This window comes from Mesoplodon bidens (assembly GCF_964165515.1).
Source record: "Mesoplodon bidens genome assembly, chromosome: 6".
Classification (NCBI taxonomy): Eukaryota; Metazoa; Chordata; class Mammalia; order Artiodactyla; family Ziphiidae; genus Mesoplodon; species Mesoplodon bidens.
In genome coordinates, this window is record NC_138162.1 from 20,642,051 (window position 1) to 20,666,986 (window position 24,936).

The 24,936-nt window shown below is 45.9% G+C and overlaps 1 protein-coding gene across 2 annotated transcripts; it reads right to left on the minus strand.

The window, feature by feature from the left end:
- Window positions 1-23,258, minus strand: BSPRY (B-box and SPRY domain containing). 2 transcript variants are annotated; one of them, XM_081238368.1, is made up of 6 exons: window positions 22,841-23,258; window positions 19,542-19,640; window positions 12,278-12,508; window positions 11,060-11,082; window positions 2,586-2,710; window positions 1-1,386 (listed from the first exon to the last, which is right to left on the minus strand). In XM_081238368.1, the coding sequence occupies exons 1-6, from the start codon at window positions 23,081-23,083 to the stop codon at window positions 860-862; spliced, it is 1,248 nt and encodes a 415-aa protein (XP_081094494.1). In that variant the 5' UTR covers window positions 23,084-23,258; the 3' UTR covers window positions 1-859. The 2 variants fall into 2 exon arrangements, with proteins under 2 accessions (XP_081094494.1, XP_081094493.1); XM_081238367.1 differs by having other exon boundaries at window positions 11,060-11,085.
- Window positions 23,259-24,936: the final 1,678 nt, after the last annotated feature.

Below are 24,936 nucleotides of genomic sequence, written 5' to 3' on the forward strand. Positions count from 1 at the left end.
TAATGTACATGTTCCCTAAGGCTGGCCCTCTTACTCCCTCAGCCCTTTCTGGCTTGAAGGCCTCACCCTGGTCCCCATATTATGTTAGAGAAGGCGTTAGTTGGGAGCACGCATCAGCTGCAGTTGGGGGAAAAGCTCGTCCCTGTTGCCACGGGTGGGTGCTGGCTGGAGCCCTGCCTAGTCCAAGGCAGCACTGCTGATGGGTGTGCTGCAGCCAGGCTACCTGGAGACAGGGTCCCCTCAGTCTTCCCAGTGGCTATGCAAAACCTGGGTGAGGACACAGCCCTACGGGCCGGAGTCCTCTGGCCAACAGCAGCCTGGCAGGAATTCTAAATCCCTTCCAGGTTGTCCTTGTGCCAGAAAAATACTTCCTCTGTATGCCATGTCATGAAAAGGACTGAGAAACACTGAACTGAGGGGATGATAGAGCTTTAGCCACAGGCTTTTCTGCCAGAGAATGGCATCTACTGGGGGCAGTGCTGCTCCAGAAGAGTCTATACCACATGCATCCAGACACCTGTCCGTCCATCCATCCACCCACCATCCATCCATCCATAACGTCCACTTGCTGGCCAAATATTTATCGCACGCTCACTATGCACCACGTACCATGCTGGATGCCAGAGATAAAGCGGTGAACAAGACACCCTCAGAGGGGCAGATGCACAGTGCATTTGGGAAACCAAGGCCCAGGGAGTAGCAGGTTCCCCACAGATGCCCAGCTTTTAATGGTTGTACCCAGAACCCCTCCTAAAAGCTGCCCATTGGGCACAGGCAACATCTGGGAAAAAGACACTGGGTAGAAACATGGCCTGAAAGGGTGGTGGGGAGGTAGACCTGGTCTCCCCATGGCCAAAGGTCAGCGGACGATGGAAATGGTCTGGTCAGCCACAGCAAAGACTGGGAAGAGGGGCCCAGGGAAGGACGCGTGGTGGGTGTGGAGCACCGTGCCCGAGGCTGGCTCATAGAACAGCAGCTCCTGTGCCTGCAAGTCCAGCAGCACCCCCAGCTGAGCTGGGCAGCGCAGCAGTGCCAGGGGCTCGTGCTGCCCATCGTGTGAGAAACGGAACTCCTGGTCGTAGCGGGAGAAGACCCAGGAGAAGGCATTGTAGCCCAGACGAGAGTCACTGCCAGAACCCTTGCGGGGCAGCTGGCCTAAGGCCACACCCACCTTATAGGCACAACTGTTTTCGACGTTCACCATCCAGGCATGCAGCCCAGCCTGGAAGGAAGTGGTGGCCAGGGCATTGGGCCAGTGGTCAAAGCGCTCCGGGCCATCTGCACAGGTCTTGGACTTCTTGGCGTTGAAGGTCAGGGTCCTTTGATCATCTGACAATTGCAGGAAGGGGCTGACAGTCCTCTCGTTGATACGCACGTCCTCCGTGCCTGCCAGAAAGAATTCTCAGACTTGCCCAAGGCCCACCCTCAGCCCTAACCTGGCCCTGCCACGTAGCAAAGGGCTTCCTCACCACTCACTGGCAGATAAGCCATTTACTCTCTCAGCCTCAGATTCCTCATCTGTAAAATGGGGATCAGAGTAGGACTTATCACAGGGTGGATGTGAGGATCAAGTAAGATGATCCATGTAAAGTGCCGAGCATTAATAAGTGCTCAATAAATTGTGGCCCTGATCACAGTAGTTATTATTAGTCCAAGACCCTCATCTGTTAACTTTGATAGATACAAGACCCAGAGAGGAGAAGCGAGTTGCCCGAGGTCACACACCAAGTTGGTGGCAGGGGCAAAAATGAAGACCCAGCATGTTGTTCCTACATTTAGCATCTAACACTGATCATACCGCATTCTAGTTGGGCATATCTGCAGTTTCCAGATCAGACGTGTCCTAGCGACGTGGTTCCTGGAGGCTCGGAAGCCTCAGATACGCAGTTTCCTACAACTACCCAGATGGGACTGCTGGCAGGTCAGGCACCATCGGATACCAGAATCTAGAGCCGAGCTATAGCTTGTACGAACGTTTTAGGGATGACGTGCAGGGAGGGAGAATTAAAACTGAGAAAAATTCAATCCGTTAACCTAACCTTACTGTGAATTGTGAAAATACCACAACGGGCAGTGTGGAAGCTTCCATCTAGCTTGGGGGAAGCCTGCTGTGAGAACCCTCCCACTCGGGGAATTCCTGGAGGCAGGAGACCATGTTAGCTGGCCTGATCAATGTTAAGTTAGTAAGTGAGACGAATCCGGGCAGCTCAGTTCTCGCTCCGGATGCTCTCCAGTTGCCCATCAATTATATCTTCTTAAAGAGAAACTAGGTTTCCAAGAAATAATGCTGAGCTCTTGCACTAGGGCAGGACTTAAGGAGGAAGTAATTTCCAGGAACAAGATTTATCCCAGACCCAACCACAGAGCAGGCTGGTCTGGAAACAGGGAGGACCTGGCCCGCTGCCCCAGGCCTGTCCAGAACCTTGACTCCATAGACAAGCCTGCATCCAGTATCACTGGTTGCTTAACCGGAGATCCCAGATGCACCGGTCCCCACTGTGACCCAGCAGCAAACCCCAGACAGACAGAGAGACAGACAGAAGCCCAGTTGCTCCAACTGGTGCCAGGCTCCAGCAGCTCCTAACCTGAGAGGGACCCGAGAACGGCTGTCGCCCAGAGCTGGGTCAGTAGTGGGCTGCGAGTGCACTTCTCGTTAAAGTTTAACTTTTCCGACTCCTTGGGATCCAAAATGCCCTCTGCTTCCTCCGTCCTTATGCAGGGAAAAAAAAAAAAAAGAGATTTAGGAAGGTTCTGGAAATGTATCTGGATCAACACAGGAGGGGGACAGAACTCAAATCCTCTTCCCACAGGGGTGACACAAAGAATGGCAGCCAGGCCCCACACAGGAGCCCCAAAAGGGGGTTGGAGCCAAAAGAGAAGGTGGGCATTCCCTCTATGCCCTGGAGCCTTAATTCCAGCAAGGCACACGGTTTACAGGGAGGTGAATACTTGGTGCCAGTATTAGAACTTGTAGTCAGTGTGTCCTATGGGGGAAGCAACTTGCCAGTGTCTCTGGTGAGTTAGCAGCAGAGCTGGGAGGAGGACCTGAGCCTCTTGTGCCGCAGTCTTTCCGCTCCACCGACCTGCGTGGAGAAAATCTTGCCTTCCTACAAAACCTATTGCAGCAAAATCTACTGGTGTGGTCAGAAGGTACAGCCATTCCTCTCCTCTTAAAATGCAAACAGCCCTGAAGGGTCACGCAAGAAGGACCTATCAGTGATCACCCCAACCATAAAGTAGTCATAGCACTTTGCTCCCAATAACTACCTCTCTTCAGCTCACAGGGGGCACTGGGTTTTGTTGGAAGGGATTTGGGAACATAAGATGCTTAGGAGGGGAGTACTGCCATTTATTAAGCAGCCAGGCTCTGGGCTTGCTGTTTTCTATAGAGAGTCTCATATGATCTTTGCTATAACCTGGGAGGCAGTTGTTATTCCATTTGACAGGAAAGAACGGAGATTCAGAGAAAGCACCCAAGCTAAAAAGAAGACCTGGATTCAACTGTTGCCTCCATGCAAAAACAGAACAAACCCAGGCTGGGATCCAGGCACCATTCAACATAATCTTTCCCCTGACTTGAAGTAAAATCTGAAGGGGTGTGGGGCAAAGTGAGGGTTCACCACAGGGCTTCACAGACCTCTGAGCTGGCTTCTGAGAAAGCCAGTTTGGGTAGGGAGAAAAAGCTCCCCAACGAGCATGTTTATATTTGCCTAAAGATGTCTTTAACAATATACAGTATGCTCTAGGCCTGGCCTATATAATGATTGCATGCCAGGAAAACAATTAGACTCAAATCAGTGATGTTCTTTCTCTTGGTAGTTATGACATATCGAAGATTAAAATTGTCCTGTGTTTCTTGTTTCAATGTACATGTGTGTATGTGAAGTCTTAAACGTTGTAATAGTCCACAGCTAATCAGCTTATTGTAATACTCTATGTATAATGAGAACAATGTCTTGTGTTTTCATCCCTTGTGAATTCACAATTCTTACTTGTTTTCTTGTCATAACAAAACCAGTAATATTTTCCTGTCTTGACACCTTGATTTTTAGTAGAAAATATATGAGAAGCGGGGTTCTCATTGCAGTGGCTTCTCTTGTCCCCACTGTCTCTAATCCCAGATGGCCTTTGAGCTCAGGCAGCAGGGAAGCCACAGCACACACTCTCTTCCCCAAATCCTGTGGCTCCGTCCATAAACAGAGGACGGGGGAGAGGGTGGGACATGTCTCCTCATAGATGTGAGCTCTTTGTTTGTAAGACCGACACTGACTGCTCTGGCTTGGGAGGAGCGAGGTTAACAGAGCCCTAGAAAAGCTGAAAGCAGGCTCTGGTTACAAAGGCTCCTTGTGGTCAGGACAAGAGAGGCTCTGTTGCCATCTCCTCAAAGCACTGAGGCTGGCTCTGGAGAAGCCCCAGCCAACAGGTGAGGAGGAAATAGGAGCTGGTGTCAGCCGTGCTAAATCATCATCAGAGCAAATCTGAGGCCAATCGTAGACACTAGAGTCTAGAGAACCAGCTGGTCCAGGTACCTCATGGTGCAGAAGAGAAAACTCATGACCCCAAAGGAGCGGGAGTGAAATGGGGCTGGGACACAACAGGGCCCTGGCCAGGACCAGAATACCCAGTCGGTGCAGGGGAACCTGCTGCCGTGGCAGGCCAGGGTTGAGCTCAGCCACAGATGTGAAAATAACCTTGGGGGCCAACAAATAGGTTTTGAAAACAGTACAGTCATCCCTCCATATCCTGGGGGGACTGGTTCCAGACCCCCCACAAATACGAAAATCCATGGGGTGTTCAAGTCCCTTACAGTCAAGCTCTCTGTATACGAGGTTCCCCATCTGCAGATTCGAAAACATTCAAATCCATGTTTGGTTGAATCTATGAATGGGGAAACCATGGAAATGGAGGGCCGACTCTACTTTGAGAGTATGCACCCCCAGTCTAAAGGCACAAAGGCACAAAGGACTACAAACAAATCTTGAACTCTACTAGTAGGCTTGTCAATCATATTATGGGTTTAGCAACTCTCAAACAACATTGCGTGTATCATAGGACTGAACAGATGAATAAATATATTGGAAAGGAAAAATCCAGTGGTGTTTGACTGGAATTAGAAGTTGTGATACAAACTCAGGAATAAAAAAGTTACATGCACACACACTCCCTAGCTCTGTATACTGTCCACTGGGAAGGCCTGGAAGCAATGACGCATTAGTAGCAATGAACACACCTAATGGCTCAATCTTGGTTTTTAAATACAATTCCCCACTAAAAAAAAACCCAAGACACCCTGGAGAAATTAGCTGATTCCAGGCTGAGGCAGGAAAAGAACACGTTGAGCCTAGGATATCTTCTTGTGCCAGAAAGCAAGAAAGTACTCAAAGAATGATGAGGAGTTGTCAAAAGGACACAGGATCTGGCTTGAAGGGGCTCCTACTGGCCAAATCTGGGAGACTTTGAAGATCAAAGTTAATAATAGTTATTATTATATAACAGATTATAATGCACTGAATAAAATAAGAATCAATGAGTCTATATTGATACTAAATAAGTGAATAAACAAGCAAACTAAGTCCTAGACACAGCAATCAGGCAACAAAATAAATGAATAAAAGGAATCCAAATTGGAAAGGAAGAAGTAAAACTGTCACTGTTTGCAGATGACATGATACTATACATAGAAAATCCTCAAGATGCCACCCGAAAACTACTAGAGCTCATCAGTGAATGTGGTAAAGTTGCAGGATACAAAATTAATATAGAGAAATCTGTTGCATTTCCATACACTAACAACGAACTGTCAGAAAGAGAAATTAAGGAAACAATCCCATTTACCATCACATCAAAAAGAATAAAATACCCAAAAAACAAAAAGAATAAAACACCTAGGAATAAACCTACCTAAGGAGGTAAAAGACCTGTACTCAGAAAACTATAAAACACTGATGAAAGAAATTGAAGATGACACAAACAGATGGAAAGATACACCATGTTTTTGGATTGGAAGAATATTGTTAAAATGACCATATTACCCAAGGCAATCTACAGATTCAATGCATTCCCTGTCAAAATACCACTGGCATTTTTCACAGAACTAGAATAATTTTAAAATTCTTATGGAAACACAAAAGACCCCAAATAGCCAAAACAATCTTGAGAAAGAAGAACAGAGCTGGAGGAATCATGCTTCCTGACTTCAGACTATACTACAAAGCTACAGTAATTGAAACAGTATGGTACTGGCACAAAAACAGACACATAGATCAATGGAACAGAACAGAGAGCTCAGAAATAAACCTACAAGATGAAGGAGGCAAGAAGATACAATGGAGAAAAAACAGTCTCTTCAATAAGTGGTGCTGGGAAAACTGGGCAGCTACATGTAAAAGAATGAAATTAGAACATTCTCTATCACCATATACAAAAATAAATTCAAAGTGTATTAAAGACCTAAATATAAGACTGGAAACCATAAAACTCCTAGAGGAAAACATAGGCAGAACACTCTTTGACATAAATTGTAGCAATATTTTTTTGGATCCATCTCCTAAAGCAAAGGAAATAAAAACAAAAACAAATGGGGCTTCCCTGAGGGCGCAGTGGTTGAGAGTCTGCCTGCCAATGCAGGGGACACAGGTTCATGCCCCGGTCCGGGAAGATCCCACATGCCACAGAGCGGCTAGGCCCGTGAGCCGTGGCCGCTGAGCCTGCGCGTCCGGAGCCTGTGCTCCGCAACGGGAGAGCCACAACAGTGAGAGGCCCACGTACTGCAAAAAAAAAAAAAAAAAAAAAAAAGGGACATAATTAAACTTAAAGGCTTTTGCACAGCAAAGGAAACCATCAACAAAATGAAAAGACAACTTACTGAATGGGAGAAAATACTTGCAGATTTATATGATCCATAAGGGATTAATAGCCAAAATATATAAACAACTCATACAACTCAAAAACAAAAACAAAAAAAAATGGGCAGAAGACCTGAATACACATTTTTCCAAAGAGGACATAACAGATGGCCAACAGGCACATGAAAAGATGCTCAACATCATTAATCATTAGGGAAATGCAAATCAAAACCACAATGAGGTATCACCTCACACCTGTCAGAACGGCCATCATCAAAAAATCTACAAACAATAAATGCTGGAAAGGGTGTGGAGAAAAGGGAATTCTTATACACTGTTGGTGGGAATATAACTTGGTGCAGCCACTGTGGAAAACAATACGGAGGTTTCTCAAAAAACTAAAAATAGAACTACTATATGACCCAGCAATTCCATTCCTGGGTATATACCCCAAAAAAACCAAAACACTAATTCAAAAAGATAGATGAGCCCCAACGTTCATAGCAGCATTATTTACAATTGCCAAGATATGGAAGCTACCTAAGTGTCCATCAACAGATGAATGGATAAAGAAGATGTGGTACATATATACAATGGAATACCACTCAGCCATAAAAAAAAGAAATTTTGGGCTTCCCTGGTGGCGCAGTGGTTGAGAGTCCGCCTGCCGATGCAGGGGACACGGGTTCGTGCCCCGGTCCGGGAGGATCCCGCGTGCCGCGGAGCGGCTCGGCCCGTGAGCCATGGCCGCTGAGCCTGCGCGTCCGGAGCCTGTGCTCCGCGACGGGAGAGGCCACAACAGTGAGAGGCCCGCGTACTGCCAAAAAAAAAAAAAAAAAAAAAAAAAAAAAAAAAAAAAGAAATTTTGCCATTTGCAACAACATGGATGGACCTGGAGGGTATTATGATCAGTGAAGTAAGTCAAACAGACAAACATTGTATGATATCACTTATATGTGGAATCTAAAAAACAAAAACTGGTGACTATAACAAAAAAGGTACAGGGATATAGAGAACTAGTGTTTATCAGTGGGGAGAGGAAAGGAGGGATGGGCAACATAGGGGTACAGGATTAAGAAGTATAAACCATTATGTATAAAAAAAAGCTACAAGGATATATTGTACAACACAGGAAATATAGTTAATATTTTATAATAACTATAACTGAATTATAACCTTTAAAAATTGAGTCACTATATTGTACACCTGTAACTTATATAATATTGTATATCAACTATACTTCAATTAAAAAAAACAAATTTAATATTGTATGTCAATTATATTTCAATTTTAAAAATTAATATCCCTGGGGCTTCCCTGGTGGTGTAGTGGTTAAGAATCCGCCTGCCAATGCAGGGGACACAGGTTCAAGCCCTGGTCCAGGAAGATCCCACATGCCGCAGAGCAACTAAGCCAGTGCGCCACAACTACTGAGCCTGTGCTCTAGAGCCCGCGAGCCACAACTACTGAGCCCACGTGCCACAACTACTGAAGCCCGCGCACCTAGAGCCCATGCTCCGCAACAAGAGAAGCCACCCCCATGAGAAGGTCGTGCATCACAACAAAGAGTAGCCCCGGGGCTTCCCTGGTGGCGCAGTGGTTGAGAGTCCACCTGCCGATGCAGGGGACACGGGTTCGTGCCCCGGTCCGGGAGGATCCCGCATGCTGTGGAGCGGCTGGGCCCGTGAGCCATGGCTGCTGAGCCTGCGCGTCCGGAGCCTGTGCTCCGCAATGGGAGAGGCCACAGCAGTGAGAGGCCCGCGTACCACAAAACAAACAAACAAACAAACAAAAGAGTAGCCCCGGCTAGTCGCAACTAGAGAAAGCCCGCTTGCAGCAATGAAGACCCAACGCAACCAAAATTAAATAAATAAAATACATACATTAAAAAAAACCCTAATATCCCTGATAATGGAACAAAATGACATTATGTGTCCCCTGGTATGATGGGCTGAGGACACATCACTTATGAAATATTCCTGCTCAAAATGCATAACCTGAATCTAATCATGAGATAACATTAAATAAACTCAAATTGCGAGATATTCTATAAAACTGTCCTCAGACTCTTTAAAAGTGTTTAGAAAATAAGAGGTTAAGGCACAATTACAGATTTAAAAAGACCAGATGGATCAGGGGGAAAAAATCCAAACACTGTTAAGAACATTCTTAGTACAACTGGCAACATTTGAATACAGACTGTATATTAGATAATAGTATTACATAAACATGAGTTTTCCTGAATTTAATAAGTACACCATGGGGGAATTCCCTGGCGGTCCAGTGGTTAGGACTCTGTGCTCTCACTGCTGAGGGCCCGGGTTCAATTCCTGGTTGGGGAACTAAAATCCCACAAGCTGCGCAGAGCAGCCAAAATTAAATAAATAAATAAGTATGCTGTGGTTATGTAAGAGAATGTCTGTTCTTCGGAAATCCACATTGAAGTATTTAGGGATTAAAAGTCGTGCTTTCTGCAACTTACTCTCAAATAGGTCAGAAAAGAATAAGTTGTTTTATATATACATTAGGTAGATAGATAGATAGGCAGACAGACAGGAAGACAAACAGGAAAAAAGAGACAGATAAGAAACAGAGAGAGCAAATGTGACCAAATATTATCAATTAATATTCCTAAGTTCAGGGCTTCCCTGGTGGCGCAGTTGTTAAGAATCCGCCTGCCAATGCAGGGGATACAGGTTCGAGCCCTGGTCCGGGAAGATCCCACATGCCGCGGAGCAACTAAGCCCATGCGCCACAACTACTGAGCCTGCGCTCTAGAGCCCATGAGCCACAACTACTGAAGCCCTCGTGGCACAACTACTGAAGCCCGTGCACCTAGAACCCGTGCTCCGCAACAAGAGAAGCCACCACAATGAGAAGCCCGTGCACCGCAACGAAAAGTAGCCCCCGCTCACCGTAACTAGAGAGAGCCCGCACGCAGCAACGAAGACCCAAAGCAGCCAAAAATAAATAGATAAATAAATAAAATATTTCTAAGTTCATTATACTATTTTAGCAACTTTTCTGTAAGTTTAAAATATTTCAAAACAAAAAATAAAGATAAAACCTTTTTTCAAAAATCAGATCAGCTTGATATTGAGGACAGACTGTTAAAGGAAGATGCTGAAGATAAAGGAGAAAGAGAAGACTAGCAGAAGCATGGAAAGACTGTAAGGAGACAGTAAATTAAATTTAGGAGCATCTGTACTGAGGAATAGTTCAAAGACTTTCCAAAAAGTGAGGTAAATATAAATGTACTGATATGGAAAGATTCCAAGATAGACAGCCTAATAAGTTATAAAACAAGTATGAAACGATCCCATCTACGTTTTCAAAAAAAAATTTAAGAGGAAAAAGAAATCCCACACACTCTCCTATAACTAAACACAGGAAAGCCTACAAGACACATATCTAACTGTTAAAACTGATCACCACTGGGAACAGGATTGGGAAGAGGTGATGGAGACATCTTAAATTTTAAATGGTTTTAAACTGGTGAAAAATTTTTCTTTCTCCCATGTACATGTATTGCTATTGAACTTAAATATAAAAATAAAGAAGAATGGACTGTGCTCCCCAAGTACAGCTCTGAAATCTCACACACACAGTGTAAGAATTTAATTTCTTTGCCTGGAAAATTACACCCTCTTGGCCACTTCCTCAGGCTCTTGGATCTCAGAACCTTTCAGAACTCAGTTAGGGCCTGGCAAAACTCTTTTATTATTGCATAATTAAAATGAAGTTTTGAGTGGTAATGCAGACTTAAATTTCAAAGATTCTTTCATCAGAGAAAGGGGAAGTGAGGTAGAGAAGACAGTACTGGGTCAGGTGTCAGGTGTGGGTCCAAGCCCCAGCTCTGGGGCTTAGGCAAGTCCCTTCCCCTCTTTGAGCCTCAGCATTCTCATCTGTAGATGGGGGTGGGAAACTCCTTCCACAGGGTGATTGTACGTTTTTTAATAGGATAATATTTAAGAAAGCCCACGGCAAGCCTCTGACTCATTATTTATTTCACTGCCCTTCCACATGGGTCTAAAGCGGCTCTCCAAGCTAAGGGCAGGAAGACCCTCGTCCATTGAGCCTGGCTTCAGGGAAGGTACTCAGCTGCCCATGAGCGTCCTCCCAGGAGCAGCGGGGCCTGACGGCAATGGACTAAGAAGAGGCCTAAGGCCGTGGTTTCCGTGACTGCCCAAGCAAATACTGGGGGCCATACTCACCTCTCAAAAATCTCCTGCTCCTTCTGCTGTGAGAAAAGAAAGCAGAGTCAGGCTTGGCACCAGAAACCCAGCAGGCAGTCATCAAGACTTAAATATAATCAACTTGCATGGAGGGTTCCACGTGGACAGAAACTCTAGAATACAAGTGTCTACTCCTTCTTTAAGACCCCGCACAAAACTCTATGGATCCTTCTTCACGTACCTCCCCCATCAGTGAACCCCTGTCCCCTGTGGCCCACGGCATCCTGGGTTTCCCTCAGCTACACTTCAGGACAATCACATATTTATTCAACATTTCATCCCCCACCAAGCCTGTCACCGGCTCAACGGCTAGGACTCTTTCTGAGTCTTCCGCTGTGACTGTCCCAACGTTTGGGGCAGAATGTGCTCGGCACATGGAAGCTGTGTAATGAAATGAACGCACAATCTGGGACAGTTACGGAAACCGCCCCCCTTGAACTGCAGCGGGACAGCTCGGTTGTTCCACATTCTCATTTCTATGCTTGGCGCATCTACTCAGATGGCGCACTGTCACCTTAGAACTGCAGGTACCTGCGTTATCTATATAAAATACTTTGAAAGGATATGTACCAGCATATTGGCCATGGTAATTTCTGGGTGTTAGGAGTGAGGATGAGCTCTGTATTTGCAGTGGACCCCTTGTCAGTGCAGTGTTCTCTCTTCGAGCTTCTGGTCTCTCTCCTCCTCCCCACTTCCTTTAATAAAGCTGTGACTCTTGTCTTTCAGGCATCAGCTTCTAAGTTGCTTAATTCAGGAAGCCTTCCCTGACTACCACTCCCTCAAGGCTGGACTGCAGGGGCCCCAGATCCCAGTAGTGCCCTCTACCATAGCACGTATCCCTCCATATCCTAATTATCAGTTCTATACATGTGTCTCTTCCATAAGGCTGTGAGTTGCTGACAGCTGTATCCTATACCTCCACCCCATAGCACAATGCTTGGCATACAGTAAGCACTCAGTAAATATTTGCTCACTATTGAAAGAATAATTACCAAGTGCAAAAAAAAAAAATCCATATAGTTCTATTGCCCCGTCTCATCCCTTTTCCAAATTAATCATTTTCCACCTACCTCCTACCAATAAACATTCTCCAAATTATCATTTTCCACCTACTTCCTACCAATAAACATTCTCAATGTTTTCAGACCCTGGGAGAGTCTGGCCAACTGGTTGTGTCTTCACCCTTGCCTGACTTACAATCAGCTGGAGGTCATCCAGATGGGTGAGCATGTCCACCAGGCTGGTGCGGATGGTGTCGAGCTTCTGCAGTGCCTCGGCCCAGTGTACTCGCTGCGTCAGTATACTCTGATGGGCCCGCTCCTCTTCACCGTGCACCTGTTCCAGCAGCCTCTGCTCCTCGGTCTCACACAGACTCCTCACCAGACCCAGCCGCTGGAGGACCAGTTCCCGTGCTGCACTGGCTGTGCTCTGACAAAAGGTAAAACAAGGAGTCCTGGCAGAGCCCCAGTCAAGATTAGGAGGGCTTGGGCTCAGCCGGAAGGAGTGCTGAGATTGATTAGCAATGTCTGCCACGGGTACAGTAAGGGCAATGCTTAAACAGTGCTTAAACCATCCGAGCCCTAAGATTTCCCAAATGTGGTTAAGGGTAAAGAACTTTGAGATCCAGACATCCAGGCCATATCTCATGGAGCTAAGATGACAGAATGAAAGAGCTGGGCGGGACTTACAGATCAGCTGGAATCACCTGCTTTTCACAGATGGGAATCCCAAGGTCAAGAGACCAAGGTCAGAGAATCATAGAATTGCAGAGCAGAAAGGACTAAGAAGTCTTCCCCATCAACAGGATGCACACCAACAGTGGTCCAGTTAATATTGTGGCCATGGCTGAGGACAAAAAGCTCATTACGTCCCAAATCTGTTCATTCTAACTGCTTCCATGATAGAATTCTCACCTTCCACGCAGGAGGGCTGAAATCAATTCTAAGTCAATGAAGTTAACATGTGTCCCCTAGCAGGTAGCACAGCATCTAGCACAGAGTAGGTGCTCAAATATTTACTGAATGGCTGAATGGGAAAGTTTCTTCCAACTAGTAAAAGATCTCTTGGGAGTGCTCACATGCCAAGTCAATGGCAGAGCAGGGGCTAGAACCCAGTTCTGTCGACTCTCAGTCCAACACTATTCCCCTATACCAATGCCATCTGGTAACCTAGCCTCCTCAAAGGCACTGTTGCATGAAGCTTCTGCACTCTTGCCAGACAAGTGAGAGCAGAACTGTTTCCTTCATGCCAGAAAGTCACAGGTAGCCAGCAGCTCTCCTCATTCCCTGCCCCTGAAGACCTGCTTCAGAAGAAACTGAGACCCACAGTTTGCCCAGTGGAGAAGAGAGAGTGGCTGAGTGAATGGCCAAGTGAACCCAGAGATTCAGACTCCAACTCCAGTGTTCTTTTGAGGCAACATAAGGCAGTGGTTAGGAAATTAGGCTGTAGAAACAGTGCCTGGGTTTAAATCTTAGCTGTTCCACTTACTATCTGTGGAATGTTGAGCGTATTACTATCTTCCCTGTGCCTCAGTTTTCTAATATGTCAAATGAGGATAATAATAGTACCAACCTCATAAGGCTATTGTGAGGATTAAATGAGTTAATACATATAAAGTAAATAGAACAAGGTCCAGCACATAAATATTTGATTACATTAGGTGTTGCTCTTCTCTCTATGCCACTTCAATGCCTTTCCCATGGGTGGGTCTCTGCAGCCACATTTGTACTTCGTGATCAGGACCAAGGACAGACCCAATATGCACCAGATACTCCCAGACAAGAAGGCTGCAGTCAATTTCAACATATTTCTTGTCATTCCCAGAAAAAAATAGCAGAGAAAAAAGAAAACTTTGCTCACCACAGATATGCCTGAATAAACTAAAATCCCTCCCAGAACAAAACACAGAAGTGCTGGAAAAATAGCTCAAAACATCCTTTTAAAAGTGAAGCTATGGCTTCCCTGGTGGCGCAGTGGTTAAGAATCCCCCTGCGAATGCAGGGGACACGGGTTCGAGCCCTGGTCTGGGAAGATCCCACATGCTGGGGAACAACTAAGCCTGTGTGCCACAACTACTGAACCTGAACTCTAGAGCCTGTGAGCCAAAACTACTGAGCCCACGAGCCACAACTACTGAAGCCTGCGCACCTAGAGCCCATGCTCCACAACAAGAGAAGCCACCACAGTGAGAAGCCTGTGTACCGCAGTGAAGAGTAGCCCCGCTTGCCACAACTAGAGAAAGCCCGCACGCAGCAACGAAGACCCAATGCAGCCAATAAATAAATAAATAAATAAATAAATAAATAAATTTTTTTTAAAAAGTGAAGCTACTCTGGCAGCTCGGGAAAGGAAATCCCCTGGAGCCCAAAAGTAGAGAGGAAACTGAAAACCAGTGTAATCAAGAGCTGAGGACTCAACTAGTTGCCCTGAATAGGGCTTGTGATTTACTTTAGAATCTTATACTCATCTAAACCATCATGCAAAAATTAGAGCACAATAAAGGCCTCTCTGATCAAAATGGAAAACTTCTGGGACTTCCCTGGTGGTCCAGTGGGGAAGACTCCACACTCCCAGTGCAGGTGGCCTGGGTTCGATCCCTGGTCAGGGAACTAGATCCCGCATGCATGCCGCAACTAAGGAGTCCACATGCCACAACTGGGAAGCCTGCATGTGGCAACTATGAGCCCGCATGCTGCAACCAAAGATTCCACGTGCTGCAACAAAGGATCCCACATGCCGCAACTAAAGATCTGGCGCAGCCTAAATAAATTAATAAATAAATGAAAATGGATAACTTCCTATGAATGAGGGAATTATTAAAAGATGTACTTTAACTAAAATATTGGACAACATGTAAGACCTGAGGGGTTATTGACTGAAAGCATTCTTATGGTACTTGTATCATTCGGGTTGATTCATTTTAGACATTATTTATTTGTGTTAAAATCTTAAGGGGACCAAAAATAGACTGTAAATAGAAGGTATAACTTTCAAGCTAGCACAGGGAAAAAGGAGGGAGGAGGGGTTGATTAACTCAACAGAAGGAAGGAAAGGAAGAAAAAAAGCATAGAAAAAGTGGACTACATAGAAAACGTAAAATAAAATGATAGCCATAAATCCAAGTATATCAGCAATCACAATAGTGATAAATTGATTAAACTCCCTAGGTAAAAGGCAGGGATTATCAGACTGGACTTTTTTAAAAAAGGAAACAAAATCCAGTTTTAAGACATACACCTAAAACGTAAGAACGTAAGAAGTTGAAAGTAAAAGGAAAGAAAGCAATATATCTGGAAAACACTTGTTAGCCTAGTAACGAACAAAGGACAAAATAGTTTTTAAGACAAAAAGAATTCCTGAGCATAAAAGGTCACTACAAAGTGATAAAAGGGACGTTTTACCAGGAATACATGACAAATCTAAATATACACATTTAATAAATATCACCAAAATATAAAAAGAATTGACAGAATTATAAAGAAAAATAGACAAGTTCACAGCATAGTATGAAAATATAAATGCCCTTTGCCAGTAATCAATAAATCTGGCAATAAAATTAGTAAATATAGAGAAGATTTGAACCTATCAGTAAGCTTAATTAATATATATATATAGAATCCTACACATTTTTTCAAGTGAATGTGAAACGTTCACCTAAATTGACCATCCTTTAGGGCATGAAGCAAGTCTCAACAAATTTCAAACAACTTCTATCATACACATCACAATGCAGTTAAGTTAGAAATCAGTAAAAAAAAACACAAAAAAAACACATATATTTGGAAATTTTAAAGCATAATTAATAAAATAATAAAAAATCTAATAACATAGCAAAACAAGAAAGTCATAATGGAGATTTTAAAATACTTATAACTGAATGAAACTGAAAATACTATATCAAAATTGTGGAATGTCCCTCTGTCAGTATCTAGAAGGAAATATATAGCTTAAATGATCACTTTGAAAATGAAAAATGACTCAAATCAATAGACTGTGTTCAACGCAGGAAGTTAACAAACAACAGAGTAAATCCCTAAAAAATTGAAGGAAAAAAGTTATAAAGAGAAAATAATAACGAAAATAGAAGCAATCAAAAGAGAACTTCAATGAGCTCTGCCCATCATCCACCCATCTACCTGCACCTGTGTTCATACATTCTGTCTTCCCTATTTCTGTGGGTAAACTGCCCGTGCTCTTACCTACGGCCAACGCTTCTACTTATTTACTAGATCCCATCCCCTTTGCTATACCAGATTATCCCTCTTCTCCTGCATCATTAATTTTCCCCTGTCTACTGGACAATTCCTATCAGCATACACACACAGAGTAATTTCCCCCATCTTAAAAACAAAGCAAACATATAACCCTCTTGATCCCATATCCCCCTTCACTATCATCCCATTTCTCAGCTCCCTTCTACAGCAAAGTTCCTCAAGAGTCATCTAGGCCAACTATCCCAAATTGCTCTTCTCCTACACTCTCTGAAACCCATGCTAATCAAACTTTCAAGGCAATGCTCTACAAAACTCCTCTTGTCAGGATCTCCAGTGATGAGCATGTAACTAAATAGTCCATTCTCATTTCTCACCTGACTTGATCTCTCTGCAACATTTGACACCAATGATCTCCCCCACCTCCTTGAAACCTATTGTGGGACACAACACACTCTCTTAGTTTTACTCGTAGCTCATTGATTGCTACTTCTTGGTCTACTTTGCCTGTTCCTATCTTCTCAATGGTTAAAGGTTGAAGTGCCCTAGAGCTCAGCCCTCGGACCCCTGCTTTTTTTTTTTTTAAGTTGTTTCCACTTTTTATTTATTTATTTGGCTGTGTCAGGTCTTAGTTGTGGCACGCGGGCTCAGCAGTGGCACACAGGCTCTCTAGTTGTGGCACGCAGGCTTAGTTGCCCTGTGGCATGTGGGATCTTAGTTCCCTGACCAGGGGTCGAACCCATGTCCCTTGCATTGGAAGGCAGATTCTTAACCACTGGAACACCAGGGAAGTCCCCCTGCTTTTTTCTATCTGTACTTATTTACTTAGAGATCTCATCCTTTCCCATGGCTTTCACTTTATACACTCACTTGTACACTGATGAATCTCAAATTTATGTCTCCAGCCCAGCCCTCTCCCAACTCATATATCCAGCTACCTATTCAACATCTTCACTTGGATGTCTAATAGGCATCTCCAGCCTAACACATATACAACTGAACTCCTAATCTCCTCCTCCACCAACCATCACTCTACATGCAGTCCTTCCCCACCTTGTTAAATGGCTGCTCCATCCCTCCAGTTGCTCAAATCAAAAAAAGTAAGAGTTTTCCTGACCCCTCCTCCCTTTTTCTCATAGCCTACATCCAATCTATCCACAAATCCTGAGGTTCCTTCCTTCAAAAAAGAAACACACACACACACACACACACACACACACACAACTTCTCACCATTCCTACCACCATCACTCAGGTCCACACCACTCATGTCTCTCACCTGGATTACTACAACAGCTTCTTAATTGGTCTCCCTGCTTTCACCTTTGCTGCCTATGGTCACTTCTCAACACAGCAGCCAGAGCCTTCCTTTTAAATCTTAAGTCATATTGTCTTATTTCTAATGACTTCCCACCTTCCCCAAATAAAAGGCAAAGTCCCAGCCTTTTACCCAGCCTTTTGACCGGTGAGGATTCTACCCAGCCCCCTGCACTGCTCGCCTCTAATTTCATCTCCTTTGCCTTCTCACTTGTTCACTCTGCTTCAACCTCATAGGCCTCCTGGCTGCTACTCCAACTTGCCAGGTACACCCCCACCTCAGGGTTTTTGCACTTGCCTTTCCCCCGTTTTGGAACACTCTTCCCCCAGATATATGGTCCATTCCCTCACCTCCCATAAATTCTGTGCAAATATCAATCTTCTTAACTAGGTGATTCCTGATCACAGCATATGCAATTACAACCCCCATCCTCAACATGACCAATTCCCCTTCCTGTTATATTTCTCCATAGCACTTATCACCTTTTGATATAGCATATATTTTATTTGTTATTACCCCTCTCCCCTGACTAGAATGTAGGCTCCATGAAAACAGAAATTTTCGTACGTTTTGTTCACTGTGGAATCTCTAGCACATAGACCAACAGTGCTTAGTGTGTGGTAGGTGCTCACAGAGATTTCTTAAATAATTAAATAAATGGCAAAATGTTGTAAGTATTCCCCGACAAAAGCTTCTATTTGACATTGTACTGAGGTCTTAGCCAGTGCATTTAAGACAAGAAAATAAAAAGGCTGAGGAAAAAGAGAGTGAGAGAGGGAGAAATCATCGTGCAGAGAAAAGCAGAGATGTACACAGAATAGCTGCCTAGACTTCTAGCAGCTTGCTCATTCCTGGTTCTAGTCCCCTTTAGGTTCTGAAAGACTCTTGTATCAGGCCAAGAAATTCTCTGTTTTGCTTATGCCAGTTCAACTGGGCTCTGTTCCTTGCAATCAAAATCATTTATTTATTTTTTTAATTAGGTTGGCCAAAAAGTTCGTTTGGGTTTTTCTATAAGATGGTATGGCAAAGCCTGAACGAACTTTTTGGCCAACCCAATACTAAAATAGTGCCAAGCCTGCTCCATGTACTTTGGGGGAATGAGGGAGGGGATGTGCAGGAAGAAATTCATAGCCCCTGCCCTTGAAGGGCATACTTGAGAGTAAAGATGTAGCAGTGGCAATGAGTCAACTGAATAAAGGATCCGCAGTGAGGTGTTGCAGAGGGATCACCTGCTGAGCGTCAGAAGACCCAGCTCATAGAACTGACTCTGGCAGGAGGCTGTGAGTCACTTAACCTCTACAGGACCCATTTCCCCATCTGTAAACAGGGATGTTACTACCATCTACTGCATAAGATTGTCATAAAGAATATGTAATGTAGGGGCTTTCCTGGTGGCGCGGTGGTCGAGAGTCCGCCTGCCGATGCAGGGGACACGGGTTCGTGCCCTGGTCTGAGAAGATCCCACATGCTGCAGAGCGGCTGGGCCCGTGAGCCATGGCTGCTGAGCCTGCACGTCCAGAGCCTGTGCTCCGCAACGGGAGAGGCCACAGCAGTGAGAGGCCCGCGTACCGCAAAAAAAAAAAAAAGAATATGCAATGTAAAATCCATAGGTTATTTTTATAATACTGGGGCTGAGCACAAAATAATTAAGATGATAAGGGAATGCTACCCTTCCTGATCCTTTACCTGAAGAAAGTCATCTTCTATCGGAGTCTTTGCACCAAATATGTGCTGGGAATAATCCACTCTGCCCAGATGGCAAAACCAAGGCTCAAAGAGAGGGGAAACCATCCTTCCTGGGCATCCAACTTCGCTAACAGCACAATGAGTCTGTGAGGTTGGGAAGGGACCATAGACTGGTCCAAGCCCCTAAGGCTGAGGTCTTATCCTAGGAGGGGGCCCAGAGGAGGAGGGAAAGCAGAAGAATTACCTACCACTGCTCTCTGGTTCTTCCCTGGCAGGACGTCAGCCACATACTTGGTGATGGTAGCACTCTGTAACTGCAGCCTCTCACACTGGTCCACAATCTTGTTCTGCAGCACAAATGACACCCATGGTGTCTTTTTTTTTTTTTAACATCTTTTTTGGCATATAATTGCTTTACAATGGTTAGTTTCTGCTTTATAACAAAGTGAATCAGCTATACATATACATATGTTCCCATATCTCTTCCCTCTTGCATCTCCCTCCCTCCCACCCTCCCTATCCCACCCCTCTAGGTGGTCACAAAGCACCGAGCTGATCTCCCTGTGCTATGCGGCTGCTTCTCACTAGCTTGATCCACACTGGTCCATTCACTCCATTTCAGTGACTTTTTTCCTTTTACCCCACCTCAGCCACCCACTCCCACGGTCATTATCTCAGATCTCATCATTATTGAAAACTACACAGCTTCCAAAATCTTCATTTCAAGGATCCTGCACCCTGCCCACCACTTCCCATCCTTCTAGATCACGTACCCTAGAATCTCCATTCCAACGATTCTTCAGCTTAGATGGAGTCACCAATACATTAGTCTTACCACTTTTCACTGTCCATCATCCCCTTCTGTGGCCCTACTTCCCTCTTTATCCTTAAATCTGGTGGCTCTTTATTATTCTGTCTCTCCTCTGGACACTTCTGGTCTCCTCTACTTCTGCTGTTCCACCCAGATCACCTTTATCTCTCACAGGAACTGCTGTTAGAGTCTCCTAAGTGGGCTTTTATTCTTGACCACGCCCCCCCGCCCCCCCCCCCCGCCCATTAGCCACTGCCACCTTTGGTAAGGAAATCAGATCAAGTCTCATCCCAGCTCAAAACCCTCCAATGGCTTTCCAATACACCCACAGTGAGAACTTAGCCAACAAGGCCCCACCTGATGGGACTCTGCATATCTGCATATCTCTCCAATGTCACCTCCTACCACTCCCCACACTGGCCTTCTTACCATTCCATAAACACACCAAACTTGTCCTGACCTCAGTGCCTTTGCACCTGTTGTTTCTTCTGTCTCCAGCAGTCTTCTCCCATATATGTCTTGCTCCCTGACTCCATGTTACCTCTTCAGAAGCCTTCTCTGACCATCCCCACACCCCATTCCCTTACTTAGCTTATTTTTCTCCCCTGCGTTTTCACTCTCTGACTGTATATCATGGGTCTGTTTACGGTTTTTGGTATTTGCCCCCCCCCACCTCAGGCACATAAGCACCATGACTTTGACTTTTTCTCTATGTCCTACAACCTGGAAGAGAGTTCCTATACATGGAAGGTGCTGAATAAATATTTGTTGAATGAATAACACCCACTTCCTTGGTCACAAGAGTTTCAGCAGCTCACAGCTCCCGAAGCTGTGAGCATCGGCCATGAGAGCAGGGGAGAGTTTTAGAAATGAAGAAGCTGAGGCTCACAGAGAAGTTACTTGCCCAAGGAGACATGGCCAGGCCCCTGCTTTGCTACTCCATTTCTCCAGGTAACAACTGGAGCCCTTCCAAGCGGCAGTTCCTCCACCATTTCCCCTGAGAGCTTTGCCCCAGTTCCATCTGCCAAAGGGCCACTCAGCTGTCTCTTCTAGGCAGCTCTTGTAAATCCTTCCAACCACAATTAGGAATCAGTCTTACACTTCACCGGTCCAAATACACAGTTAAAGAACTGAGTCAACTGGAAGGAAGCTGTGGTCACCACACACCATAGGATTGAGGGAACTGAGACTAGCTTCTGAAAAGCTACAGGGCAGGTATCCAGAAGGTAAGAGACAGGTTGTTGAACTGGGGCTGATTTTGCCCAGTTCAGTAACAATCTTGCCCTGGGGCAAAATTTCTTTGCTGGCTGGAGGGACAGGGGAAGCCTGCAAAAAAGCCACAGTCTACTCAAAATTGGAGGGAGAGAGGGCAAGACACATCTCCCTCCAGGAAAAGAAGATGAATATGCTAAGGGCCTCAGCAGGGTTCAGGGAAGGCACTCTGCTCCGGGGCAGAGTGCATTCCAAAACAAGCAGCAGGCCAGCCACCCTGGCCCAGGCTTCACTCCTTCTACCACTCAGATTCAGCCTTGATGGAAACTTTTTTTTTAAGGTTTTATTAAATTCTCACTCCCATTAGCATCACTTCCTCCCTCCAACCACTGAAGCAGAGGTGGTTTTCTCTGGCCTAGTCAATGACTCCACTGGTTCAGGCCCTGAACATTAAGAAACGTGAAAAAGTTACTCTCCTCTCTGGGCCTCCGTTCTCCCATCTGTAAAATGTAGGGCCACTGCTTCAAAGGTCTGGTTGGAATGAGACAACGGATATTTAGGTGCTTTGGAACTTGCAAAGTCTCTATCCATTGTGCAAGTTCATTATACCACATTATCCAAGCTTATTTTCATCATCACTATGGGGAAAGTGGTGACAAGTAGGACCAACCAGGAGCCTTCAGGTGCCATTGAATAACTGAATCCCTCGTCCCAGCACCCTGTCAGGTATGTTTATTACTATCCAGTCTGAGCCCTCTGGCCTCACAGCTGGGCAGAACTCCAAGGAGAGGTTGGGAGAATCAAATTGCAAGGAAACCCCCAGGGACCACAGCTGGGGTGGAAGGAGGCAGGAAGCCCCATGGCCACTTGACTCTCCAATCTCAGGGAAGGTTGGTGACAGGAAGGTGGCTAGCTTGGAGCCAATCTGGAAGTGGAGGTTGGGAGAAAGAAACCCTAGGTGAAGGGTTCCAGTAGGAACCTCCCGATATCTTCCCCGCCCCCTCCGTTTACCCAAGTGAAATCGGCTTGAAGTACAGTCCAGGCCAATCCTGAAAGGGAAAAGAAACCACCTTACCAGGAAGGCTGAAGGGTGGATGAGGGGAGGGGCTTTGAGCCGAGGGGCTAAGGAGCGAGGAGGGGCCGAGTTTTATCAAGTTACTAACGGGGCGGAAGCTGGGGCACACCTTGTCCCGGGCAACTGGAGCAGTGGAGCCCTTTATTGCCCAAGGCCAGCCCCATCGCAGAAAAACTCTAATAAAGGCCCCCAAACTACAAATGAGGACACTGAGGCTCAGAGATTACGAGACTCACAGGGAGGACCTGATGGAGGTGGGACTCGAACTCAGGTCAGCCAGACTCCAGAAGCCACACCCTTAACCGCCTCGTTCTACAGCCAGTGCCACTGCGGAGCCTGGACTCCCGGACCCACTGCTGGGTCCCCGCTGGGTCTCGCCCAGCGCCTCCCCGCCGGCGCCCCCTTCTTCCGGAGGAGCCCGCCGCCCACCAGCTCCCACGTCCGCTCACCCGCAGCTCTTCCGCGCGCTCCTCGGCCCGGCGGATGCGGTGCCCCCGGCAGCGGCCGCCCAGTCCCGCGCAGGCGGCGCACACGGGCCGTCGTTCAGAGCAGCAGAACCACCTCAGAACCTGGCCGTGTTCGGGGCAGAGCGGCCCCGGCTCGGACCCCGACCCCGGCCCCGGCCCCGGCCCCGGCCCCGGCCCCGGCCCCGGCCCGGGCCACGGCCCCTGCCCTGCACTCTCCACTGACATGGCCGAGCGCCCGGCGCCGCGCAATCCACCTGTCGCAGGTGGCGGCTGGGCGGGGCCTCCCTGAGCCCGCCCCCGGGCCCCGCCGAGCGCCTGGTACGCTGGCCGCGGCTCTTCCTCCCGCCGGGCTCTCGCAGTCGGGTGGGCGTCCGCCCACACCCCGCCCCACCCCGGGACAGACCCCGCCCGCTTCAGCAGTCTTTTAGATTTTTTGCTGAATTAAATCGCGTTTTGTGTGTGTGTGTTTTATAATAAACATAAAACACAAAATATTATGTGATTGTAGGAAACTGAGCACTATTAACTGAGCACTTATTAAGTGCCATGATTTTGCTAAGCGCCTTACAAGCATTCCATCATGTAATACAACAGCTCCTTTTCACAGGCAACTTTAAACAAGTTGCTTAAAGCTAGGTTCTGGTGTCAGACTGTGTGAGCTCAAATCCCATTTAGCTGCTTACTGGCTGAGTACCCTCCAGTGTCTCACCTGCAAAACGGGCATTACGTGGGTAATTACCTCACAGACTTGTGCTGAGGATTAAATGAGTTAAAACACAAAACAGTATCTGGAGCTCAGACAGTGGCTGCAATTGCTAAGAGTCTGCTAACAGTACAAGGAAAGTACTACTATGATCCCCATTTTTATGAGGATTTAGGATCTTGCTGCGGGGGGTCACAGTTACTATTTGGTAGTAGTGTGATTGGAACTCAGGCAGTTTGACTTGTGGTAATATGATTCATACTTTTAAAATTGTATATCAAGGCCCAAGGAGGAACATCTGTGTTAGGCTGATTTCCCCAAAGTATTTACATCCAAGTTTTCTTAATTTGAAAAAAATTTTTAAACTAGTATTGAAAAAAGTAATGCATCTTTACTGAAGAAAATAGAATGTGCAAATAAGCACATGGATGAAAAACCCATACCCAGAAGGAACTACTGCTAATAATACCTTAGCTGTCTTGGGACTTTTTTTCTTAGGATTTGATAAAGGAATCTAAAGCCAGAAAGAACCCTCTGCGGGGGATCCAGACCAGTCTGCCTGGGTATACAGGGAGAGTGCAGCTCCCCAGCCCCCAACCTCCACTTTAGGAGGTCTTGGCAGAGGGCTGAGGAGAGAACTCAGCCAAAGGGAGAAGGGGCCAGGCCTCGGGTGACAGAGGGTATTCTGAGTTCAGAAACTGGACACTTGTAAGAACGAAATGCTAAAGAAACACATTACTACATCCTGCTGCATGTTGGGGCTCAGGCACCTCAACCCTGAGGCCCCTCTAAGCGACAGCTATACAAAGGGAAGAGAATCCTTCCCTTCTCTCAGCGCCTACAGCTTCAGCCCCAGATCTACACCACTTACAGTTATGGGAACTTGGTCAGATTATTTAGTGCCTCAGTTTCCTCATCTCTAAAATGGGGGTGATAATAGTATCTATCCCTGAGAGCTGCTTCAAGAATTAAATGGGCTCTTATCTGCAAAGTGCTTAGCTTGGGTGTATGGCATATCCTAGGGGCTAATAAAAGTTTTATTATACATGTAAGGATCTGTAAATATACTTGTAGCAAGTTTTCAGGATGAAAATTGTGTAAGATTCTTCGGCTAAGGGGGTGTGGTGTTCCTGGCATGAAAAGAAGTTTCTAGCGCATCCCAGTGAAAGGGTGAAGTCCTTGTAACAGTGTTGCCCTCATCTGGGGATGGAGATGGAAATGAGCCACCATAGACATTGTGGCTAGAATTTTTTGTTGTTATTCTAAGGGCTGAAGCAGCGGAGGGCTATTAAACTGTATGGTAAGAACACATAAAACAGAAGGTGATTTTGTGTGGAGGGAAAAGAGACTGGGGAGAGCAGGGGGAGAAGAAGGG